This window comes from Schistocerca americana, chromosome 8, assembly GCF_021461395.2.
Source record: "Schistocerca americana isolate TAMUIC-IGC-003095 chromosome 8, iqSchAmer2.1, whole genome shotgun sequence".
Classification (NCBI taxonomy): Eukaryota; Metazoa; Arthropoda; class Insecta; order Orthoptera; family Acrididae; genus Schistocerca; species Schistocerca americana.
This window is the reverse complement of record NC_060126.1, coordinates 502,309,699-502,332,004: the sequence shown is the minus strand read 5'-3', so window position 1 is coordinate 502,332,004 and position 22,306 is coordinate 502,309,699. Positions and strand designations below refer to the sequence as shown.

General features: G+C 39.7%; 1 protein-coding gene across 1 annotated transcript in view; it reads right to left on the bottom strand.

Annotated features, from left to right (window-relative positions):
• Positions 1–7,335: 7,335 nt before the first annotated feature.
• Positions 7,336–22,306, bottom strand: part of LOC124546007 (IST1 homolog) — a 34,197-nt gene continuing 19,226 nt past the window's right edge. The window contains exons 5-7 of the mRNA XM_047124978.1: positions 16,533–16,721; positions 16,258–16,326; positions 7,336–8,069 (exon numbers count right to left, since the gene is read on the bottom strand). Of these exons, the coding sequence (XP_046980934.1) occupies positions 7,878–8,069; positions 16,258–16,326; positions 16,533–16,721 (450 nt within the window). The 3' untranslated portion in view covers positions 7,336–7,877. The remainder of the gene's footprint in view (positions 8,070–16,257; positions 16,327–16,532; positions 16,722–22,306) is intronic.

Genomic DNA, 22,306 nt, shown 5'->3' with positions numbered 1-22,306 from the left:
ATCATGATGCACAATGCTGCTCTTTTAGTGTCTGCCACTGGAGTTGGGCGAATGACCCCATGATGTTTTCATGCTTACTAAAGGACCTGTGACAAAACATGCTACTCTTCTTATCTCTCAATCCTACCCGGTAAGTGCCCTATGTTGATGGGCAGTTCTCAAGTAATGGTTGAACAAGGTTTTAATAGATGTGATTGTCTCCAGTGATTGATTGACAATTGCATAATCATACAATAACGAGTCTTTATGCCTAACTTTGTGCAATATGTTTGTTTATTTGAGGGTCAACTGCCAATACTTGCAACAAATGTCAATTATCTGCAAATATTCCTGTGTTTCACTACAATTTTATAGTACTGCAAATTCTCTAAATATACAACAGCATAGTGGGAAAATCATTTCTGAAAAAGATAAATTTTTAAATCTGCAGATGAATTTTAATTGAAAGGCCTTTCTGAAGGTATTGTCTGATGAGTAGCCTTGTTTTGAAGTGAACCACGGATAAAAGACAGTACAGATGAGAAGAGAATAGAAGCTTTTGTAATGTGGTGTTATAGCAGAATGATGAATAGGAGCTGGGTAGATCAGAAAGTTAATGAGGAGGTCCTGAATCAAATTGGGGAGAAACAAAAATTATGGCAAAATCTGGCTGAGAGGGGGGACCAGTTGACAGAACACATCCTGAGGCATCAAGGAATCATCAATTTGGTAACAAATGCTGAAAGGGGGGACAGGGGGGGGGGGGGGAGGGAGGGAGGGAGGGAGGGAGGGAGGGAGGGAGGGAGGGAGAGAGAGAGAGAGAGAGAGACACACAGACAGAAAGAGAGAGAGAGAGAGAGAGAGAGAGAGAGAGAGAGAGTTGGGGGGGAGGGGAAGATTTTACACAAGGATCAAGGCTTGGCTACAGTAAGCAGATTCAAGTGGATTAGTATGTTGCAATAGTTAGCAGAGATGAAGATGCATGCACAGAATAATTAGCATAGAGAGCTACATTAAACCTGTCTTTGGACTGAAGACCACAACAACAGTTCTTTCCTCCCTTCCCTCTTTGTTCTCTGAAGAAGGAACTAACAGTTCCGAAAGGGTGGATAGTTTTTTCCACTTCTACATATCACCATCAGCCACACATTGAACTTCATCCATGAAAATCATTAATTTTTAAAGCTATAATACAACTGCATAAGTAAAAAAATCCACACAACAAATGACAGCGGGAGAAGAGACATCTAAAAGTTCTCATACCATCTGGTAAGTCCCCCCTGACCAGGAGTTCTGGGTGGCTTTTCTGTAACTCCCTCCATTTTCTAAAGCCCATCAGTCCTTTTCCTTCATCTCTCTTCCTTCCCCTTCAACCCTTCTGCCAGAAGGAGGAGCCACTGGGTCCAAAAGTTTACACATCTCCTTCACTTTTATACTAGTTTTCTCATGTTGCCCCTTTTTTTTTATCGATCTAATCGAAAACTTACCCGGAGATTAAAAATGTGTGCTACACTATTTCTCACACACAGAATTTTGCCTCTCACAGGCAATGCTCGGACTGACACTAACCTGTCCTCACAGATTCAATACAGCCAGTTGTTCTTTCCCAATTTCCAAGCACTGAGGGGGTGCACTGTGAACTCTGTCTGGACAGCCCCGTCAGTATAGGCATTACTGAGAAAAGTCAAGGGTATGGGTAAGAGTTCTGGTCTGGTATACAGTTCTAATGAAATTTCAAAATGGTGCACAAGCGCACACACTCTGTTGCAGAACGAAAGCTTCATCCCCCATGCTATGGCTAAGCCATTTCTCCATGGTATACTTTCTACCAGGACTTCTAGTCCAGCATGATATGCAGGAGACATTCTGAGGAGTTTGGGAAGCAGGAGAGAGGTATTAGAAAAACTGAAACTGTGAGGGTAGTAAATGACTCATGCCTAGACAAATCAGTCAGTAAGAAAATTCCCTGTGAAAGGTGGGCTTCTAGGTTTAAGTCCTGGTACAGCAAACAATTTTAAACTGGTAGTGAATTTCAAAACAGCACACATTCCACCAGGAAAAACTAATTCTGAAAATACAATGGCTATTCAGAAAGTAGGGAACATGTTGGCATTTTTAAAAAAAAAACTAAGTACAAGAAATACATTTTATTATATACATCTGAAAGAGCGACTGACATACTACTATTCCACAGTCACTAAACACACTGAGACACTTATCACAGCAGTGGACAAGGTTTGAAAAACCTTCGATGTAAAATTCTGTCACCTGAGACTTGAGCCAGTGAGTCATGCCCGCCTGGAGTTCCCCGTCATAATCAAAGTGCTGTGTTGCAAGACAGTTCTTTATCTCGTGAAACAAGTGGAAGTTGCTTGGAGTAAGATCGAGGCTGTAGGGCAGATGAGGGAAAATTTCCCATTTGAATGAATTAAGGAGTTCTTTAGTGCGGTTTGCCATGTGAGGTTGGGCATTGTCATGCAAAAACAAAGTTTTGTATGTCAGCTTTCCTCGGCGTTTGTTTTGAACTGCTCTTCTAAGGCTGTGCGAAGTTTGATAGTACCGGGAAGAGTTTATGGTTGGTCCACGTTCGAGAAAATCGATAAGAAATGCACCTTGCCTATCCCAAAACACTGTCGCCATCAACTTAATTGCTGACAAGGTTTGCAATCATTTTCTTGGTTTTTGGGGGGGGATCTCACGTGCTCCCACTCCATGGACTGTAATTTTGTCTCGCAATTGACGTGTTGCACCCAAGTCTCGTCACCGGTTACGATTCGATCCAGTAATGAATCAGCATGTTTGTGGTAGACCTCCAGAAATGTCTATGTTGATCCCATTTGCTGTTCTTTACGGTGCTCTGTAAGCATTTCGGGCACCCATCGTGCACAAAATTCATGGTAGCCTGATTTTGAGTGACAGTTTCAAACAACAAAGTCTGTGAAACTTGTGGAAAATAAAGTGAAAGCTCCATTATTGTGAAGCAACAGTTTTCATGAATCGTTTCATCAACTTTAGTAACAAGATCGTCAGGCACAATGCTCGGTCTGTTTTCTTCATCACGAATGTTGGTTCGGCCATTTTTAAACTGAATGCACCATTTCCACATGGAACATTCACTCATTACGTTGTTTCCATGCACTTCTCACAGTTAAAGATAATTTCTATGGGTTTTAGGTTTTATGCCAACAAAAACAGTATCACAGACCGCACCCCACAAGTGGCAGGATTTTCGATTGCAGGGCACATTTCAAATTCAAATATTGTAAAAACCAGATGCGCAGAGACGTTCCTGTTGTCACGGATGGATGCCGACAGAGCTGCCGAGCACACACATACCAAAATATAAGCGACTGGCGCGCGCCTAGCGGCGTCAGACGGAAACGTTCCCTACTTTCTGAATAGCCCTTGTATATATTATCTGTTGGAAAGAAAATGGAATATAAAAGAGAGATATTTTAATAGAGGTGAGAGAATCCAAGAAAAAGAATAAGAGAATTGAGTTCACCTGGAAAAATTAAAGGCTTTCACCACAAATTTATAGCTCTGGTCCAGTAAAGCTGGTTTGGGTAACAGTGTCACACATTTAGCATATCTTCAACAATCCTGCAATAAAAACAGAGCACTTTTTTTCTACCTTATTTTATTCTTTGCGGGCAGGTAACAGGGCCAGAACACATATACAATAAAAAGACCACGGTGTGACCACTGCAAACATGAGTACTATCACATACTACAAAGCATGAATTTGTTAAGATCTGAATGTGGTTCATGGAGTTTCACAATATGCTTGAGGTCAGAATGAAGCTACTCAGCACATTTTGGAGGAGGAGATTAGTGCCTAATGTCCTACTGACAATGTGGTCATTACACATGGAACACAAACTCATATCAGGGAAGGATTGAGAAGGAACGCAGTCGTGCCCTTTCGAAGGACCATCCAGGCAACTGCCTTAAACCATTTAGGGAAATCACGGAAAACCTAAATCTGAATGGCTAGATGGGGGTTTGAGCCATCATCCTCCCGAATATGAGTCTAATGTGCTAACTGCTGCACTAACCCTTTCGGTTGCATATTTTGCACAGATCGGAATCGTATAATGATCTATACATTATTATTATTTTCATATCCATAGTCACCATGTAATGCCTGACTTAAAAAGTCACAGATGTAATGGTCAAAATACATTGATCAGCCAGAACATTGTAACCACTGAGCTACTTTCGAAATAAACCTGTCAAGGCAATAGCAGCATCATCTGGTGAGGAACGACTGCTAGTCAGACATAGGTACAGAGCATGTAGTATCAATGAACATGCTGTTAATATGTGGAATGGGGAAGACGTACGATCTATCTGAGTCTGACTGAGGGCAGAGTGTGATGGTCCGGTGGATTGGCACAGGCATTTTGGAAACAGCATGACATGCCAGGTGTTCAAGAAGTGCTGTGGTAAGTGTCTTCAACACTTGACAACACCAAGGTGAAATCACATTCAGACATTGTAGGGTTGGGCAACCACCCCCCATCACAGATGTCAGGCATCGTAAGCTGGGTAGACTGATAAAACTGGTCAGGCGGAGAGCTGTGGCAGAACAGATATCAGACTTTAATGCTAGGGGAGACTACAAGTGTGTCTGAACACACAGTGCATCGAACACTGCTAATGATGGGCCTCCACAGCCGACAATTCATGAATGTGCCAATGTTAGCACAACAACATTAGCAATTACAACAGAAATGGGCACGTGACCATCGCCACTGAATGTTGGTGCAGTGACGGAGCACAATACGGTCTGATGAATCTGGATAATTTCGTCATCGTACCGATGGGAGGGCGCAAATCAGTTGTCTTACAGGGGAACAGTTCCTTGACACCTGTACTGTGGGATGGAGACAAGCTGGTGGTGGCTCCATTATGCTCTAGGGAGCATTCACGTGGGCATCTGTGGATCCTGTGAAGCTCATGCAAGGTGCCAAGACAGCCAAGGGGTATCATATATGGGTTGTAGACAATGCACTCCCTTCATGACAATCATGTTTCCAAATGACAGTGGCATTTTTCAACAAGATACTGCACCATGTCACAAGGCCAGGAGTGTGATGGACTGGTTTGAGGAACACAACGATGAGTTCCAATTGATATGCTGCACCTCCCCCCCACAAGTCACCAGATCTGATCCCTATCAAACACATCTGGGGTGTGACTGAACATGTCATCAGAGCTCATTGCCCTCCTCCCCAGAATTTATGGGAATTAGGTGACTTCTGTGTGCAAATGTGGTGCCAACTCCCTCCAGCAGTCTACCAAGGCCTCATTGCTTCCATGCTACGACATGCTGCCGCTGTTATTCGTGCCAAAGACAAACACATCAGCTGTTCGGTAGGTGGTCATAATGTTCTGTCTGATCAATGTCCAATCAATTCAGCTTGAAATGGATGAAATATAGAGCAAAATTGAAAATGAAGGTTACCATTTACAACAAGATCATTACATATAGAGCACAAGCTCGGACTGATAAGGATCACATAGGGAATGATTTGTGTATTTTTCGAAGGAAAAATGTCAGCATTTGCTTTAAGTGATTTAAAGGAACTACAGAAAACCTAATCAGGATGTTTGGGGGAAGTTTGAATCCTGCTTTTTCCCAAGTATGAGCCCAGCATATAAACTGCTACAACAACTCACTTTGTCCATCTAGAAGATCCTGCTATATGGATATCTCAGAAAGAAATAACTGTCAAGGTATGGAGACACCTAGACTTAGAGTGCGGAAATGAACAGAACAGAACAGTACTCTATGATTTAACAAATTGAGTGAAGCTTTCCATTATGTAATTTTTTTTTCTGCCAATATATGAAACTGAAATACGGCCTGCAGATGATATTTATTTGCCTAAAGCATCTCTAAGTCCCTCCCCCCCCCCCCCCCTCCACTCCCACCCTCTCTCATATCGTACTTTCTGTGATAAGTGAAGATGAGGTATATACAACATGGTTAGATATAAAGATACAAATCTAATAAAAATGGAAGGCATGCTCCCTCTTGTCGTGTAAGTGATCTGCCACAATTCTTCAGACTACATTTGTGCTTAAAAATGATTCCAAATAGTAACATTGATTACAAATGGCAACAAGTATGAAGTTTGGAAGTGTTATACATGAAAATGGACAAGCACTTGCAGACATTCAAAACCTGCTTATTTCTGTTTGTAGAGAAACTTATGAGTTAGTGAAACAGTGTTCCAAATTTCAAGAGGGGGGAAAGGGAATATTCATGGTCAAAGGAGAAGTCAAAAGGTATCCATAGACACTGAAAAAATAATCAACAGTCTTTAAGATCTGATCTAACAGGCATTAAGAAGCACCAAGAACTATTTTTCATTAAACAGTTATATATGTAATGGGTAATTTGAAACCATGAACCCGTGCACCAAAAAAGCCTCTAAAAGAAAAGAACAGAGGAACTATAGTACAGACATTTCTTGGGTGTTTAAAAGAATATGGATACAATTTTTTTGCTGAAATGCAACTGGCAGAAGTACTTGGAAAGTGTTCCATATTGCTGAGAATAGCAGTAAGTCAATGGCATGGTACCACAAGATGAAACACACCAATTCTTTGTTAAAAAGTTATAGGATCCATTTTCTTGGGGCAGAAGATAAACATTTCTCATAAAATATTTGCCTTGCAGATGTAACATAAATGCCTAGGTTGCTGTGGAAGTTATCAGAAGTAACAATGTGGAATGCTGTCATGATGAATTTATTTAGTTTAGTGAAACAAAAGATGCTGTGTCAGAATAATACTTTTCAATTGGGTAACTCAGTTGGTAGAGTACTTGTCTGCGAAAGGCAAAAGTCCTGAGTTCAAGTCTCAGTTTGGCAGGAAGTTTCATTTGAGTGTACACTCCACTGCAGAGTGAAAATCTCATCCTGGAAAAATAATACACAATGGAACAAGCAAGGAAGGGCTACGAAGCAGATGCAAAGATATAATTCATTGCCAAAACAAGTCTCAATTTAATTTTAGAAAGAGATTTCTGAGAATGTACGTATGAAGAACAGCACTGGGTGTGAGCGGATTGTGGATTTTGAGAAATCAAAAAACAAGCTCTCTCTCTCTCTCTCTCTCTCTCTCTCTCTCTCTCTCTCTCTCTCTCTCACTATCTCCCTCCTCCCCCCCCCCCCCCCTCGCACATATGTACGTAAATGTATGTGTACACTGAGTCATAACAGCAGTAGCTAATAATAATGCACAGAATGTGCTTTCATTTGTTACATATTTGAGTAGCAATTCACATATAACAACTCATTCAGTTCTGGCACAAAAATACAAAACACATTATAATAGGATAACTCTTGTTAAAAATATTTAAAATTTTATTTACAAGCACAGTACAGCACTCAGAAAATGTCTCCAGATGATACAACTTTGTTGATTAGCACTGTTACATTTCAAATGCAGATTCACAGTGTTGCTAGCATAAAGAAAATTAACAGCAGAAAAATATATTTTGTACAAGTATTTTGTTTTAGCGATCAGTCATCATAAACCCCAAAGAAAGGTCATGGGGAAGAACAAACAAGCCATAAAAGAAGATATTTTAAATTCAGTTTTATAGCAGTGTACAAATATTATTTTCTTTCTTTCTTGCTTCTATTTTCAATCTTTTTCCAGTCACATCTCAACTGTACTATTACTATGCAATTCTTATGGTTCTGTCAATAACAACAAAACACAAAATAAATGAAAGTACTTTGTGTTTAACCACTTTTATAATACAAAAAGGCCTTTTGATTTTAAGAGGTTTATTACTCTGTAAGCACAAAGATCTGACACACTGTTTCATTATGAGGCAAACAGTACCTGGAAACAGAGTTAATGCTCGAGTTATACAATTACTTCTTCTTCTTCAGATCTTCAAAGCGCCGTGTTAAATCATCAAAATCAATGTCATCTGAAGGACCTGGTGCTGACGGCGCAGGCGGAAAACTGTCCGTTGGCACAGCAGGGAGTTCAGGCAGTTCTGGATAGGTGTCTTCCCCCGGAGACATTTTTGACCGTGGAGCTGGTTTCGGCTTTTCATTGCTCTGTAAAATGAAATGATTCCACACAGTGATTAAAAAACGAAGGGCAGAATAAAAACTGGCATAGATCTTATGACTGACATTGAATTTTCTCAAGAGCTTAGAAAATGCATCTACATTCGATAGTAACGGGAAATGAATATGGGTCAAATGAAGCAAGCATTCCAGAATCACAGACTTCCAGATGTTTGCTGAATCACAGACTTTCAGATGTAGAGGAACAAAATACAAAGTTGATGGGTTCTTGAAGGTATTTTTGTTCCGTTGTTGCAACTACAAAAATGGGTGATATTTTTCACTAGATGCATTTTGCTTTATTGAGGCAAAGCATCATCCGTGGTCTGTAACTAAGTTATTTACATTTTGATTTGACTTTAGATTGAAAAACAGTTCATTAAGAATAAGTTGATTTGTACTTATGGTGATTATCAGTTGTTTTCTCACTTACTTAACACATACTTAGAAGTACAAAAACAAACAGAGTACAGTGGTGTGCATAAAAGTGTGTTGTGAAAAAACATAAGAAATGCATAATGTTGCAGAAAAACTAAAAATTAGACCAAAATTATCAGTATCTAACACAGAAACACAACGACGTGCTAGCAGATGGCATTTCCTGATGTAAGCGAGAAATCAACCAAAAATCACTAAGTACAAATCAACTTATTCTTAACAAACTGTTTTTTGATCTAAAACCAAATCAAAATATAAATAACTTAATTACGGACCATTGATGATGCTTTACCTCAATAAAGCGAAATGTGTCTGGTAGGGAGGGGGGGGGGGGGGGGGGGGGACACGAATTTTTGTAGTTGCAACGACAGAACAAAAATACCGTCAAGAATTATAAAGCAACTACGGACAGTATGGCCACACAAATGAAGAATTAAAGGTTGATGGAATTTTCAGGAACTGTGATTGGAATAGTGAAAAAGAACTAAAGGTCTAAACCGTTATTTTGATAGCTCTGCCCATCTGAGACAAGTGCTCTCATCTTTGACAACACACACTAACTCATTTTTTATTGTACACCACCTTTGTTTATCATTTTCTCTTTTCCACTGAAGGAGAAATTTTTCTTTCCTTAAATATTAGCAAGAATAGACAGTTTATCTGTCTCTGTTTTTCAATTACTGCAAAAGGATTCATGAAATTGTATGAGGTCTGTTAAAAAAATCCCAGAACTTTGTCCACATTTTTCTACACTCCCCTTTTACTTATCATGCATGATCTCCTTTGAAATATTCTCTTTCACAATGGCATTTCCACTTCTGGCAACAGTCTTGGTAATCCTCTTGCTGGATCGTGCGAAGTGCTGTCTGTGAATTTTCTTTTACCTCATCTGTCTCTGCAAATCTTCATAATTTCAACAGGATTTTCAACTTTGGACATAAGAAAAAAGTCCACAGGAGTCAGTTCCGGAGAATATGAAGGAAGAGGCAGCACAGTGATTTCGTTTTTTGTGCAATAGTCACACAGCAGCAGGGATGAATGTGCGAGTATGATATCGTGATGCAAGAGCCCTGAACTGTATCGCCACATTTCAGGCCATTTCCTTCTCACATTTTTTCACAGGTATCGCAACACACCCCTATAGTACCATCGATTAACAGTTTGTCCCTGTGGCATGACTCTTGATGAACTAATCCTTCAAAGTCAAACAAAACTATCAACATGGCTTTGACATATGATATGAGCTGACGAGCTGTTATTGGTCTTTGAGAACCTTTCCTGACCCATTGTGAAGACTGAACCTTGGTCTCAACATCATTCCCACAGACCAACATCTCATTACAAGTTATGATTTTCTTAAGGAACATCTCATTCTCATTTGCGAGATCCAAAAGCTCTTCACATATTGCAAGGTGAAGGTCTTTCTGATCTTGACTCATGAGTAGTGGGACAAACTTGGTGGCAACGTGATGCGTTCCAAGATGCTGTGCCAGGATTTGATGACACGATCCAATTGAAATGTTAAATTCTACTGCAATCTCTCAACAGTCAGTTTTCAACTGGCATGCACAATTTTGTTGACATTCTTCATATGAGCGTCATCAGTATATGTCAAAGTGCATCCTGTATGAGGGTTGTCTTTAACTTCCATCTAGCCATTTTTAAGCCATGTGAACGAATCGCAAGACCAAGTATGGCTGAAGCACTCATCACTGTAGGCTTCCTGCATAATTTGTTGTGTCTATTTGTGTTTACGTATAAGTTTTCTTGAGTTTTACACAAAATTTAATGCAGATGCCTTGCTCCTCCAACTTTGCCATCTCACAATTCGCAGACTGTGTGACACAATGTTCTACTCAATACAGCACTGTAAACAACTAACAGAAGTCCAACAATGAAACTTCCGGCAGTTACACATTAAACTATGCACATGCAGGGATTCCAACGCCATTGCGAAATGGGATTGGAATCCCAAACATACCACTGGCGCGTAATTATGAATTTTCTGGAATTTTTTGAACAGACCTCGTACTGCAGAGAAACCAGCCAATTGCCTCCTTAATACAGCTGTTTTATGAGAGGGTATGAAAGGCAGCAAAGAGGAATGAAGTCTTGTTCAACAGATTCCACTGAAGTTCCTGGATCTTACCAATTCTTTACAGAAAAAAAAACACATGAAATGTGGAACTGTACTTTTCCTTTGATTAACATTTTTCCCCAACACTACTATATTGCAAAACTCTGTACTTCAATTTGGAAAGATAAAATGTACTAATAGTCTGGACAGTTTTCTTTGACACTTCAGCTTCCTACACTCTAATAGGTAGAAGCTATAGATTTTCTGCAAGCAGCATAATAGTGTTGCTGCGAAGTTATGCAGTTAATAAACACTTCAGTGCACGTGTAGACACAGGACAACCTTCGGATGTTCAATTTAAGACTTCACTGTTTTAGAAAAAGTTGCTATACATATCTATGCTATACTGCTGGCCATTAAAATTGCAATAAAAGGAAGGACAGAAAATAATGAAATTTAGTTACTGTATAGTTACATGATTAAATTTTTAGGTGAGTATAGGATATGAAGTTTAGTACACAGAGCAGCCATCTCTGGTGACAACAGTGGCTTTAACCTGGCTGAACAATGAGTTGAACTGGTCTCGAATACGTGTACGTCATTCCAAGCTGCATCAACTCTCTGCCAGAGTTAATCAGTCATAGTGGGTGGCTAGTGGTGGTGTACCAGTCTCTAAGCAAACCATGGGCAGATGTTTTGAATGGGCGAGAAATCTGGAGAATGTTCTGACAAGGGCAATACACCACGGAGACCTTGAAGATAGGACACAGCATCAGAACTACATCATCTGTCTAAATTACCAGCTACATGAATTTGAGGAGATCATGTTGAGTTTACAGTGGCACCCCAGTTCATCAGAGTAGTTGCTGTGCCCTTATGGTGGTGATGAATGCAGTATGGCAACATTCATTCTCCTTGGTTCTTCATACATGAATATATCCATTGTGATGCTATAAGCAGAAATGGACTCATCTGGAAAGAGAATGTGGTGCCACTCCTGTCTCCAATGTTGTTTTTAGACCCATTGCTGTTGGCATACTTCTCACTGCTGCTGCAACAATGGTTACCATGTTGACTGTTAGTGGTGCGCCACAAGTTGCCTTACTGTGTGTGTATGTATGTATACTTGGCTGCAGACAACCCACTTTCTGACTCAATGGCTGTAGGATGCACTGTGGCCAAGCAAACAACATATCTGTCCTCTTTGGTGTTAGTCACGTGAGGCATGGAGATCCTGCATGGTCCTTAGTATGGTACTCCTGAATCTATCAATTCCATATCTACATCTGCACTCTGCAAACCACTGTGAAGCTCTTAGCAGAGGGTATGTCCCATTGTACCAGTTATTAAGGTTTCTTCCCATTTCACTCACGTATGGAGAATGACTGAATGCCACTGTGTGTGAGCTGTAATTATTCTAATCTCATTCTCACAATCCCTATGTGAGCAGTACACAAGGGGTTGTAGTATATTCCAATAGTCATCATTCAAAGCTGGTTCTTGAAACTTGTTAGAAGACTTTCTTGGGATAACTTATGTCTATCTTCAAGAGTCTACCAGATCAGTTTCTACAGTAACTCTGTGACACTTTCCTACAGATCAAACAAACCTGAGACCATTCATGCTGTCCTTCTCTGTAGATGTTCAATGTCCCCTTTAGTCCTACTTGGTACAAGTCCCATACACTTGAGCAAGTTTCTAGAACTGGTTGCACAAGTGATCTGTAAGCAATCTCCTTTGTAGGCTGATTGCATTTTCCCAGTATTTTACCCATACACTGAAGTCTACCACCTGCTTTACCTATGATTGATCCTATGTGATCATTTTACTTCATATCCCTACAAAGTGTTACACTCAGGTATTTGTATGAATTGGTCAATTTCAAGAGTGATTCATTCATACTGTAGTCATATGATACTATGTTCTTTCACTTTGTGAAGAGCACCATTTTGCATTTTTGAACATTTAAGCAAGTTGCCAATCTTTGCACCACTCTGAAATCTTATAAAGATCTGACTGAATATTTATGCAGCTTCTTTCAGACAGTTGTTCATTACAGATAACAGCATCATCTGCAAAAAGTCTGAGGTTACTATTAATATTGTCTGCAAGGTCATTAATATACAACATGAACAACAAGGGCCCCTACATAGCAAAAAGTCCTCAAGTCATAAATTTCACCCGTGATATGCCACATGGTTGTACTTTTGACAGTAAGTGTAGGTGTTATACTGACTCAAACGCTTTATGGAAATCAAGAAATACTGTCTCTACCTGACCGTCCCTATATGAAGCTTTCAGTGTGTCATGTGAGAAAAGTGAGAGTTGGGTTTCAGATGATCAATGTTTTCAGAATCCATGCTCGTTGGCACAGAGTAGGTCATGCTGTTTGAGATACCTCATTATGTTTAAGCTCAGATGATGTTCTAAGATTCTACAACAAATTGATATCAAAGATATTGGACAGTAGTTTTGTGGTCACTTCCACTACCCTCCTTCTTGACTTGTATGACCTGTGCTTTGTTCCTAGAACTGGGCATGATTTTTTTGTTCAAGGTATCTATGACAGATTATAGTTATAAGAGGGGCTAACTCAGCTGCAAATTCAGTATAAAATCTGATAGGGATTGCATCAGACCCTACAGCTTTGTTCAGCTTTAACAATTTCAGCAGTTTCTCAACACCACTGACACTAATATTTGTTTCAATAATCCTTTCAGTGGTAAGAGGATTAAATTGGGGAAGTTCTCCTGAGTTTTTCTTTTTAAAGAAACATTTAAAATTGGTGTTATGCACTTCAGCTTTTAATTTGCTAGCCTCAATTTCAGTTCCTATCTCATTCGCTAGGGACTGAGGACTAACTTTGTTGCCACAAAAAGCCTTTGCATACAACCAGAATTTCTTTTGGTTTTGTGAAAGATCATTTGACAATATTCTGCTACAATAGTTACTGAAAGCTTTATGCATTGCCCTCTTGACAGCCAAATGCGTTTCATTCAGCATCTCTCTGTCTCTAGCCCTATACTTTGTTTTATACCTATTACACAGTAATCTCTGTTTCTTTACGAGTTTCTTTAAAGTAACTGTATACTACACATGGTCCATCCCATTATGAACTGTTCTACTGGATACCTATCTATCCAGTGGATGGTCAATTATTCTATTAAACTTGAGCCACAATTGTTCTACATGCTCCTGCCCTGTGCTGGAAGTTTCAAGTTCCTTATTGAGATATGACAACAATTTTTTTTCTATTTTACTGTACATATATATCTTTCTGCCTTGTTTTAGTTGTCCTTTGTACTTTGATAATTACTGTTGCCACAACCATGTCATGGACACTGACACCAGTTTCGATGTGGACATCCATCACACCTGCAGGACAGTCATGAGATCCAAACAAATGCGAGTGATAAACCAGAATAGTAAACAACAGTCTCAATAGGCCATGATCCCGCTGCTGTCAAATAGAGACACATGCTGGTAGCTGTTTCACCTTCTATCTTTTCACAAACAGCCAAAACTGAATTAGTTGGTGGTGAATCTTCAGGGTTGTATGTTCACTGTAGATAAAATTTTGGTTCTGGAATACGCACTTCATTGTTTTCTGACTGAAGAGTATTTTATGAACATGAAACCCAATGTGCGATCTTTTCTTATATACGAGGATCATTTGAAAAGTCCGAGAGATGGCACCACCGGCGTGTATCGAGGTCATGTTTAGTTAGTAGCATCTTTGGAAAGAATGCACACCAAGTTTCAGCGACATGGTCTATTTCTTTGTGTTTGGCATTCATATGAATCAAGGAAGTCGAGTGACTGTCAAAAAATAGACAAAAAAGAATTTCATGTGGTGATTAAACATTACTTTATGAAAGGCAAAATGCCTCAAGAGACTAAAGAGAAGCTTGATAAACACTATTGTGAATCCGCACCTTCGATTAGAACAGTTTATAAGTGGTTTCAAAATTTTCAGAGTGGCCATATGGGCACAAGTGATGTTGAATGTTCTGGATGCCCTGTGGAGGTTATGACTCCAGAATCATTGATAAAATCCATGATATGGTAAAGGATGACAGAAGAGTTAAGATATGTGAGGCTGTGGGCATCTCGAATGAATGGGTACATAATATTTTGCATAAACATTTGGACATGAGAAAGCTATCCGCAAGATGTGTTCCGCGATTGTTCACGCTTGACCAGAAACGGAATCGTGTGAAGTGTTGCAAGGACTGTTTGCAGCTGTTCAGGAAGAATCCGCAGGACTTTAAGCATCGTTTCGTCACTGTGGATGAAACATGGATACATTAATATACTCCGGAGACCAAACAACAATCTAAACAATGGGTTACCAAGGGAGAATCTGCACCAAAAAAGGCGAAGACCATTCCTTCAGCTGGAAAGGTTTTGGCAACTGTCTTTCGGGATTCACAAGGGATAATCCTCATCCACTATCAGGAAAAGGGTAAAACTATTACAGGTGCATATTATTCATCGTTATTGGAGAATTTGAAAACCAAGCTGCAAGAAAAACAGCGGCGATTCGACCGCAAAAAAGTACTTTTCCATCACGACAATGCACCAGCATACACCTCAGCAGTTGTGGTCACAAAATTAATGGAAATAGGATTCCAACTCGTTTCACATCCCCCCCCTATTCTCCAGACTTGGCTCCCTTGGACTACTATTTGTTCCCCAATATGAAGAAATGGCTGGCGGGACAAAGATATTATCCAAACGAGGATCGCAGCTACTAATAGCTACTTTGCAGACTTGGGCAGTTCCTATTATTTGGAAGGGATCAACAAATTAGAACAGCGTTGGACAAAGTGTATAAGTCTAAAAGGAGACTATGACAAAAAATTAAAAAAGGTTTCCCCCAAACACGTAAGTAGTTTTTATTATTGCATGGACTTTTCAAACCCTCGTACAGAATGCAGATAGTGGTACTTCCACTTACTTTGAACAGTTGCACTGAAATGTTAATCATTTGCCTACATAAGGATGTAGTATGCTTCATACCAATTGGTTGGTTGCAAAATGATAATCACTTTCATATCTAAGTATGTAGTATGCTTCATATCAATTGGTTGGTTGCTGCATGCCACCTCCATAGTGTTGCAGTTTTAAAGGCCCGCACTTTACTGTGCATATCTATTACTTTGTAAATGAATTTATCATCAGTTATAAGAAACACTGAAGCATTCTTTCTTGATTTCCATGTCACTATTCCAAATAATATTGATAGCAGTACACGAGGAAGGCAGAGTTTATAGCCACTGCACTATTCCTCTTCCTATGGAAATCTATGAGCAGGGTGAGACTTGCTTCCACTGGTCTGCACTATAAAGTTAGCAAATAAAAGTGCTCACATGGCACTCTGAAATACTGTGTGGTTACAATTAAATTTGTAATATGCTTTCAATGTCCTGGGAAAAAAAGTAGCTTGATAGTTTCCAAAAAGAAAATGGAAACTAAGGACAGGCAACCCTGTCACCAGTGGGTGACTCAGAGGTACACTTAAAGGGTTACAAAATTAAACAAGCTTTTGTGTTTCAGTTCCTTTCTGGTATCTTTTACACACACACACACACACACACACACCTGAAATCTATCATTTTTAAAGCATCAACCATTTGATTTAGCTTAATAAACATTTACCTGTTTGTTCTGGTCTGGTAAATCAGGTGGGAAGCTGAAGCTATATGGTGGGGGTAAGTCAGTATCATCCTGCAAGAAGATACATAAATATAAGTTAAGATTGAACTGCATGTTGAATCTTTAAGTCTGTGACTATAGTAAGATAGGACAGTGAAATAAAAGGAAAAAAGAAATACATTAAAAACAATTTATTTTTTCAAAACAACATAGAAAGTATATTCCTATGTTTATTGATTAAAAGAATAGCTGTGTTGCCTTAATGAAAAACTACATACCTTTATGCTGTTGGTAGCTGTATTTAATGTCTTGGCATCAAATGAAGCGGAAGAAGCAGAAGGTGGAATATTGTATGAGAAAGGAGCTCCATATGGTGTGCTGTTTGGTACTGGAGGTGGTGGACTTATGAATCCTCCTGCACTACCACCACTTGGTCCACTAGATGTTCCACCAGAAGGAGGAATGTTCTGCACAAATAACATCTCCATTGTTAAGGTATACAATATTCATTTATACTGAAAATACCATTACGTCAAGAAAATGTACGGAACTGATAGCTACAGTGTATTCTTGTACATACCAAAGAGTATTATCCATGCACGATGCAACCTACACTAACATATTGGGAAAATTACAACGCAAAAGTTTACAAGGAGTTCTGTGACTGGACTGAAGTTGGGAGTATTAATTACGTACCGGACAACACACAAATGATAGTGATTACAAAACTGTATACAACTGCAAACTTACAGTATTACATATGATGTTAAGTCCCCACACACTACAATCACAGTCTCTAAACACTGTGGCCTGAATATATTCCCAGGAAATCATCTTTGATACCATTTCTATGAGATACCACAAAGCACCAACAGTGGTTACTTGAGGACTCTGGAGGACAAGTTACTGAACATTCACATCTCAGATGTCTTGTATGTGTAACATATCAGGTGACTGTGTAAAGAAGAGAAGCACTGACCTTTGTCATTCTTTGAAAAGGCTTGAACATTCCTCATCACATGTGGTGAGGAGTTATGATGTGAAAACATACCTAAAAAGCAGGCAGTACATTGGAACTAAAACCTCCTTTATGTAGCATTTGCTACTCACATGCACTCCAAAATCACCACATTACATGTCTGTCCATCATGTCAATCAACAACTGACTGTGATCACTAGAATAATGTGTCGCATTATTCAGAAGCATGAATCTCCTGGAAACACTACTTTTTTTTCACTTAGCTTACCAGCACAGAAATCATAGTAGTTACAAACGTCAAATGGCACGAAAGGGGTTAAGAAGGAAGTGATAAAGGGTTGTAGGTTGTACCCAATCCCCAATGTTATTCAATTTGTACACTGAGCAAGCTCTCAAGGAAACAAATGAGAAATTTGAAAAGGCAGTTAAGAGTTCAGGAAGACAAAAACTTTACGAAGGAACTGATAATGTCTTGAAAAGAGACTGCATAAAAAAGGGTAAAAGAATGTAGTTGAATTAAATCAGGTGATGCTAGGAGAATTAGATTAGGAAATGAGACACTAAAAGTAGTAAATATGAGTTTTGCTATTTGGGCAACAAAATACACACATCAAAAAAAGTTTTCCATCACTCCTGAACATAGATGTTGACTGTGGATATTGTATCACAGACACAATCTCTTTGACTGTTCAGATATGTCACTAAACCCTCCCAAAGAAGTAAACAACCATGCATGAGCAATGCCTATTAGACGGAGGGGGTCGACAGCCGATCAGTTCCAGTCATTCCACCAGGAAGGAGGTACACAGCTCATGTTGTCTGTAGTTCAACCATGCCTAGACGCTCAATACCGCAGTTCAATCATGTCCGCATTGTCATTTTGTGCCAGGAGGGGTTCTCAACAAGGGAAGTGCCAGGTGTCTCGGAGTAAACCAAAGCGATGTTCCATAAAAACATGGGAGAACTGCCGGATATCAGTAACGTCCTGCCACGATACTTCGGCGCAGAGTCTTCTGTCCATCTTCAGGTGAGTGCCACTGTAGTAGTAGTACTGGCGAGTATGCGATGAGCTCCGCTATTTAAAGCCATACTGAGGTGACATTGCGCATGTGCTGCTCAGCGTGCACGTTCATAACAGCTCCATGCGCTGCACCTCGCACCCTCCACGGTGAAAGATTGGCGTATCGATATCAGGCCGATTTTCATCTTTATGCAGATAACTACGTTGACTACGAAGTTTCTCTATAACAGGATTCCAAGCAGAGTTTAGCTGATAACTGCTATCTCGATTGATGAGAGTCTCGTTGTCAGACAAACTTATTTCCACAGATTCATTGATAATTGAGCTCCAAAAGTTTGAGCTCGAAGTGAGAGTCATCTTTCGCCCTCCTTTCAAAATTTCATCACTCGTGGGATCCGTTAAAGATGACCTGGGCCTGCGTAAATCAGGTGTTTACAAAATTCCGTGTGAATGTGGCAAATCATATATAGGGCAAACAACACGAACTGTGCAGGAACGCATTGTGGAACACCAACGGCATACTCGCCTTCTCCAACCCACCAAGTCCGCAATCGCCAAACATGCGCAACTTCACTCCTGACGTCCATAGTGAGGTTCAGCTTTGCAACCACAACACTATACAGCACGGTACAGATCGGCCCAACAACATGCCGAATGGACCGCTCAGGACTGCCTTCACGTTCTCTTCACCGATGAGTGTTGCATATGCCTTCAACCAGACAATCGTCAGAGACGTATTTAGAGGCAACCCAGTCAGGCTGAATGCCTTAGACACACTGTCCAACGAGTAAAGCAAGGTGGAGGTTCCCTGCTGTTTTTGGGTGGCATTATGTGGGGCCGACGTACACCGCTGGTGGTCATGGACAGCGCCATAATGGCTGTACGACACATGAATGCCATCCTCTGACTGATAGTGCAACCATATCGGCAGCATATTGGCGAAGCATTCGTCTTCATGAATGACAATTCGTGCCCCCACCACGCATGTCTTGTCAATGACTTCCTTCAGGATAATGACATCGCTCGACTAGGGTGGGCAGCATGTTCTTCAGACATGAACCCTATCGAACATGCCTGGGATAGATTGAAAAGGGCTGTTTATGGACAACGTGACTCACCAGCCACTCTGAGGGATCTACGCTGAATCACTGTTGAGGAGTGGGACAATCTGGACCGACAGTGCCTTGATGAACCTGTGGATAGTATGCCACACCGAATACAGGCATGCATCAATGTAAGAGAACATGCTACTGGGTATTAGAGGTACTGGTGTGTACAGCAATCTGGATCACCACCGCTGAAGGTCTCACTGTATGGTGGTACAACGTACAATGTGTGGTTTTCATGAGCAATAAAAAGGGTGGAAATGATGTTTATGTTGATCTCTATTCCAATTTTCTGTACAGCTTCCAGAACTCTTGGAACCGAGGTGAAGCAAAACTTTTTTGATGTGTGTAATTCATGGTGGCCACAACAGAGGGATCATAAAATACAGACTAGCAGTAGCAAGAAAAGCTTTTCTGAAAAAGAGAAATGTGTTAAATCTGTTATCAATTTAAGTGTTGGGAATTCTTTTGTGAAAGTATTTGTCTGAAGTGTAGCCTTGTATGGAAGTGAAATGGGGACAATAAGAAATTCAGACATAAAGAGAACTGAAGCTTTTTTAAATGTGGTGCTATAAAAGAATGCTAATGTTTAGGTGGGTAGATTGAATAATGTAAGAGAAGATACTGGATTGAATTGGGGAATTTTTTTGAGCATAACTTGAAGGTGTGGGTGATAGGGCACATCCTGAGGCATCAAGGGATTATTATTTCTATAATGGAAGAAAGCATAATGGCTAAAAATTACAGAGGGAGACCAAGGGATGAATACAGTAAACAGGTTTAAACTGATGTAGGCTGCAGCAGTTATGCAGAGATGAAAAGGCTTGCACAAAATAGACTAGTGTGGAGAACTACATCAAACCAACTTTGGATTGAAGATGACGACGACGATGACGACAATTTTTTGAATAAATTAAAAATGTCTAGATGTTTCTATTTCCTATGTTTAGCTGAGTCCTGTAGCATCTAAATTATGTATACGGGAATAAATTACAGTGAACTGAATGAAAAGTGGACAGTCTTGTCAGAAAATTTAAGAAGGAACTAGAAGTACTGAAAAAGTTTTCTTTTTCTATTATTGGTATCAGATCAGTAAAGGGAAAAATATTAGTTCCAGGCATTGTGGAAAAAAAAACAAACTGTAATGTCTTTTGCTGCAGTATTTTCCTTGGTTCAACAATAAATCAATATTGTTTCTCAGACTCACATTATGTACTAGTTTGACAGCGAACAGCAGCAAAATGACTTCAAGACTTGTACTAAAATATGTTTTTTTCCCTACTGTGGCCAGAAATTATTGCAATGCACACAAGACGCTGTAGACACAAATTAGTAACTAAATTAAAGCTACTCGATTATCGAAATATAGCCTAATCCTCCGAAATAAAGTGGAAAGAACAGTAACTGTGAGCTGGTTTCAGTAACTTGTATTTTCAGTTGGTATTTTTAAGTCACAGTTAAACTTACCCAAAACAGTTAACATTTAAAACATACCAAACAATTCTTTTCTGAAGCTTCAGTGTCCAATATATACAATTTGAGCTTCCTACAACACAATTTCACTGCCCATTATACACACATTTTTTTCAGTTTCATCCCACTGAACTAAAACCAAGTTTTTACGTTATTTAAGGTACTAAAGAATTGAGTTGTCAGGAATGCTTTCTGTTCCACTACCTTCAATCAGGACAGAAGTATGACACTTCCTGGCAGATTAAAACTATGTGCTGGACCAAGACTCGAACTCAGGACCTTTACCTTTTGCAGGCAAGTGCTATACCAGATATAGCCTTGCCCGTGAAAGGCAAAGGTCCTGAGTTTGAGTCTCAGTCTGGCACAGAGTTTTAATCTACCAGGACGTTTCATAACAGTGCACTCTCCACTGCAGAATGAAAATTTCATTCTGAAAACATCCCCCAGGCTGTGGCTAAGCCTCGTCTCTGCATTATCCTTTCTTCCAGGAGTGCTAGCTCTGCAAGGTTCACAGAGGAGCTTCTGTGAAGTTTGGAAGGTAGGAGACGAGGTACTGGCAGAATTGAATCTGTGAGGACAGGTCATGAGTCGTGCTTGGGTAGCTCAGTTGGTAGAGCAATTGCCCACGAAACGCAAAGGTCTCGAGTTCAAGTCACGGTCTGACACACAGTTTTAAACTGCCAGGAAGTTTCACATCAGCGCACACTCCGCTGCAGAGTGAAAGTGTCATTAATGGAGATGATGTTCCCCACATACTTTTAATCCTGCCAGACTTATTGACAGATCAATCAATATAACCAAGCGTACATCTGGTGTGGTCACTAGGTGCAGTGTGGACATTGTTGTTACCAATAGTCGATGTTTGGCTAGCACATTGATTTGCTTCCTACCTAATGTGATACTTTCTTTGCTTACCGTTAAACTGACAACTGTGTTTTCAATGATGAACTGACAGAATATGGGTGCATGGAAAGAGAACATGGTTCACAATGAAGTGCTTTTCAGTCAAACCTACAGCCAGTGTTATGCTGTACTAATGTGAGTGTTAGTCAACAAACTTCAGAGTACTGTGTTGGTGAAGAGTTCTGATTTTTCATGTAAATAATCTGTGGATGATAAAATTCATATTGTTAAAGAAGCAGACATAGAACATACATCTTTCTTTCTGTCCTTCACAAATAAAGGTTTTACTTCTCCAAACTTAAATTGTTTGATGATTTGTTGGTTATTGGAGTTAAGAAGAGTTCTACTAAGTTACATAGAGATTTAAGTACTTTTGGAAGCATTCCATACCTACTAAAAGTTTGTGTTTAGTGATAATATAGCATTTTCAACATATCTAATTTGAACTTCCTTCGTCTGAGAGACTTGGTCAAGTCCAAATTGATTTACTTTAATTACATTACATTACTTTAACATGCTACATCAGCATCAGCCTTAACTACATTTACAAATAATTCACCAAAGCATTCT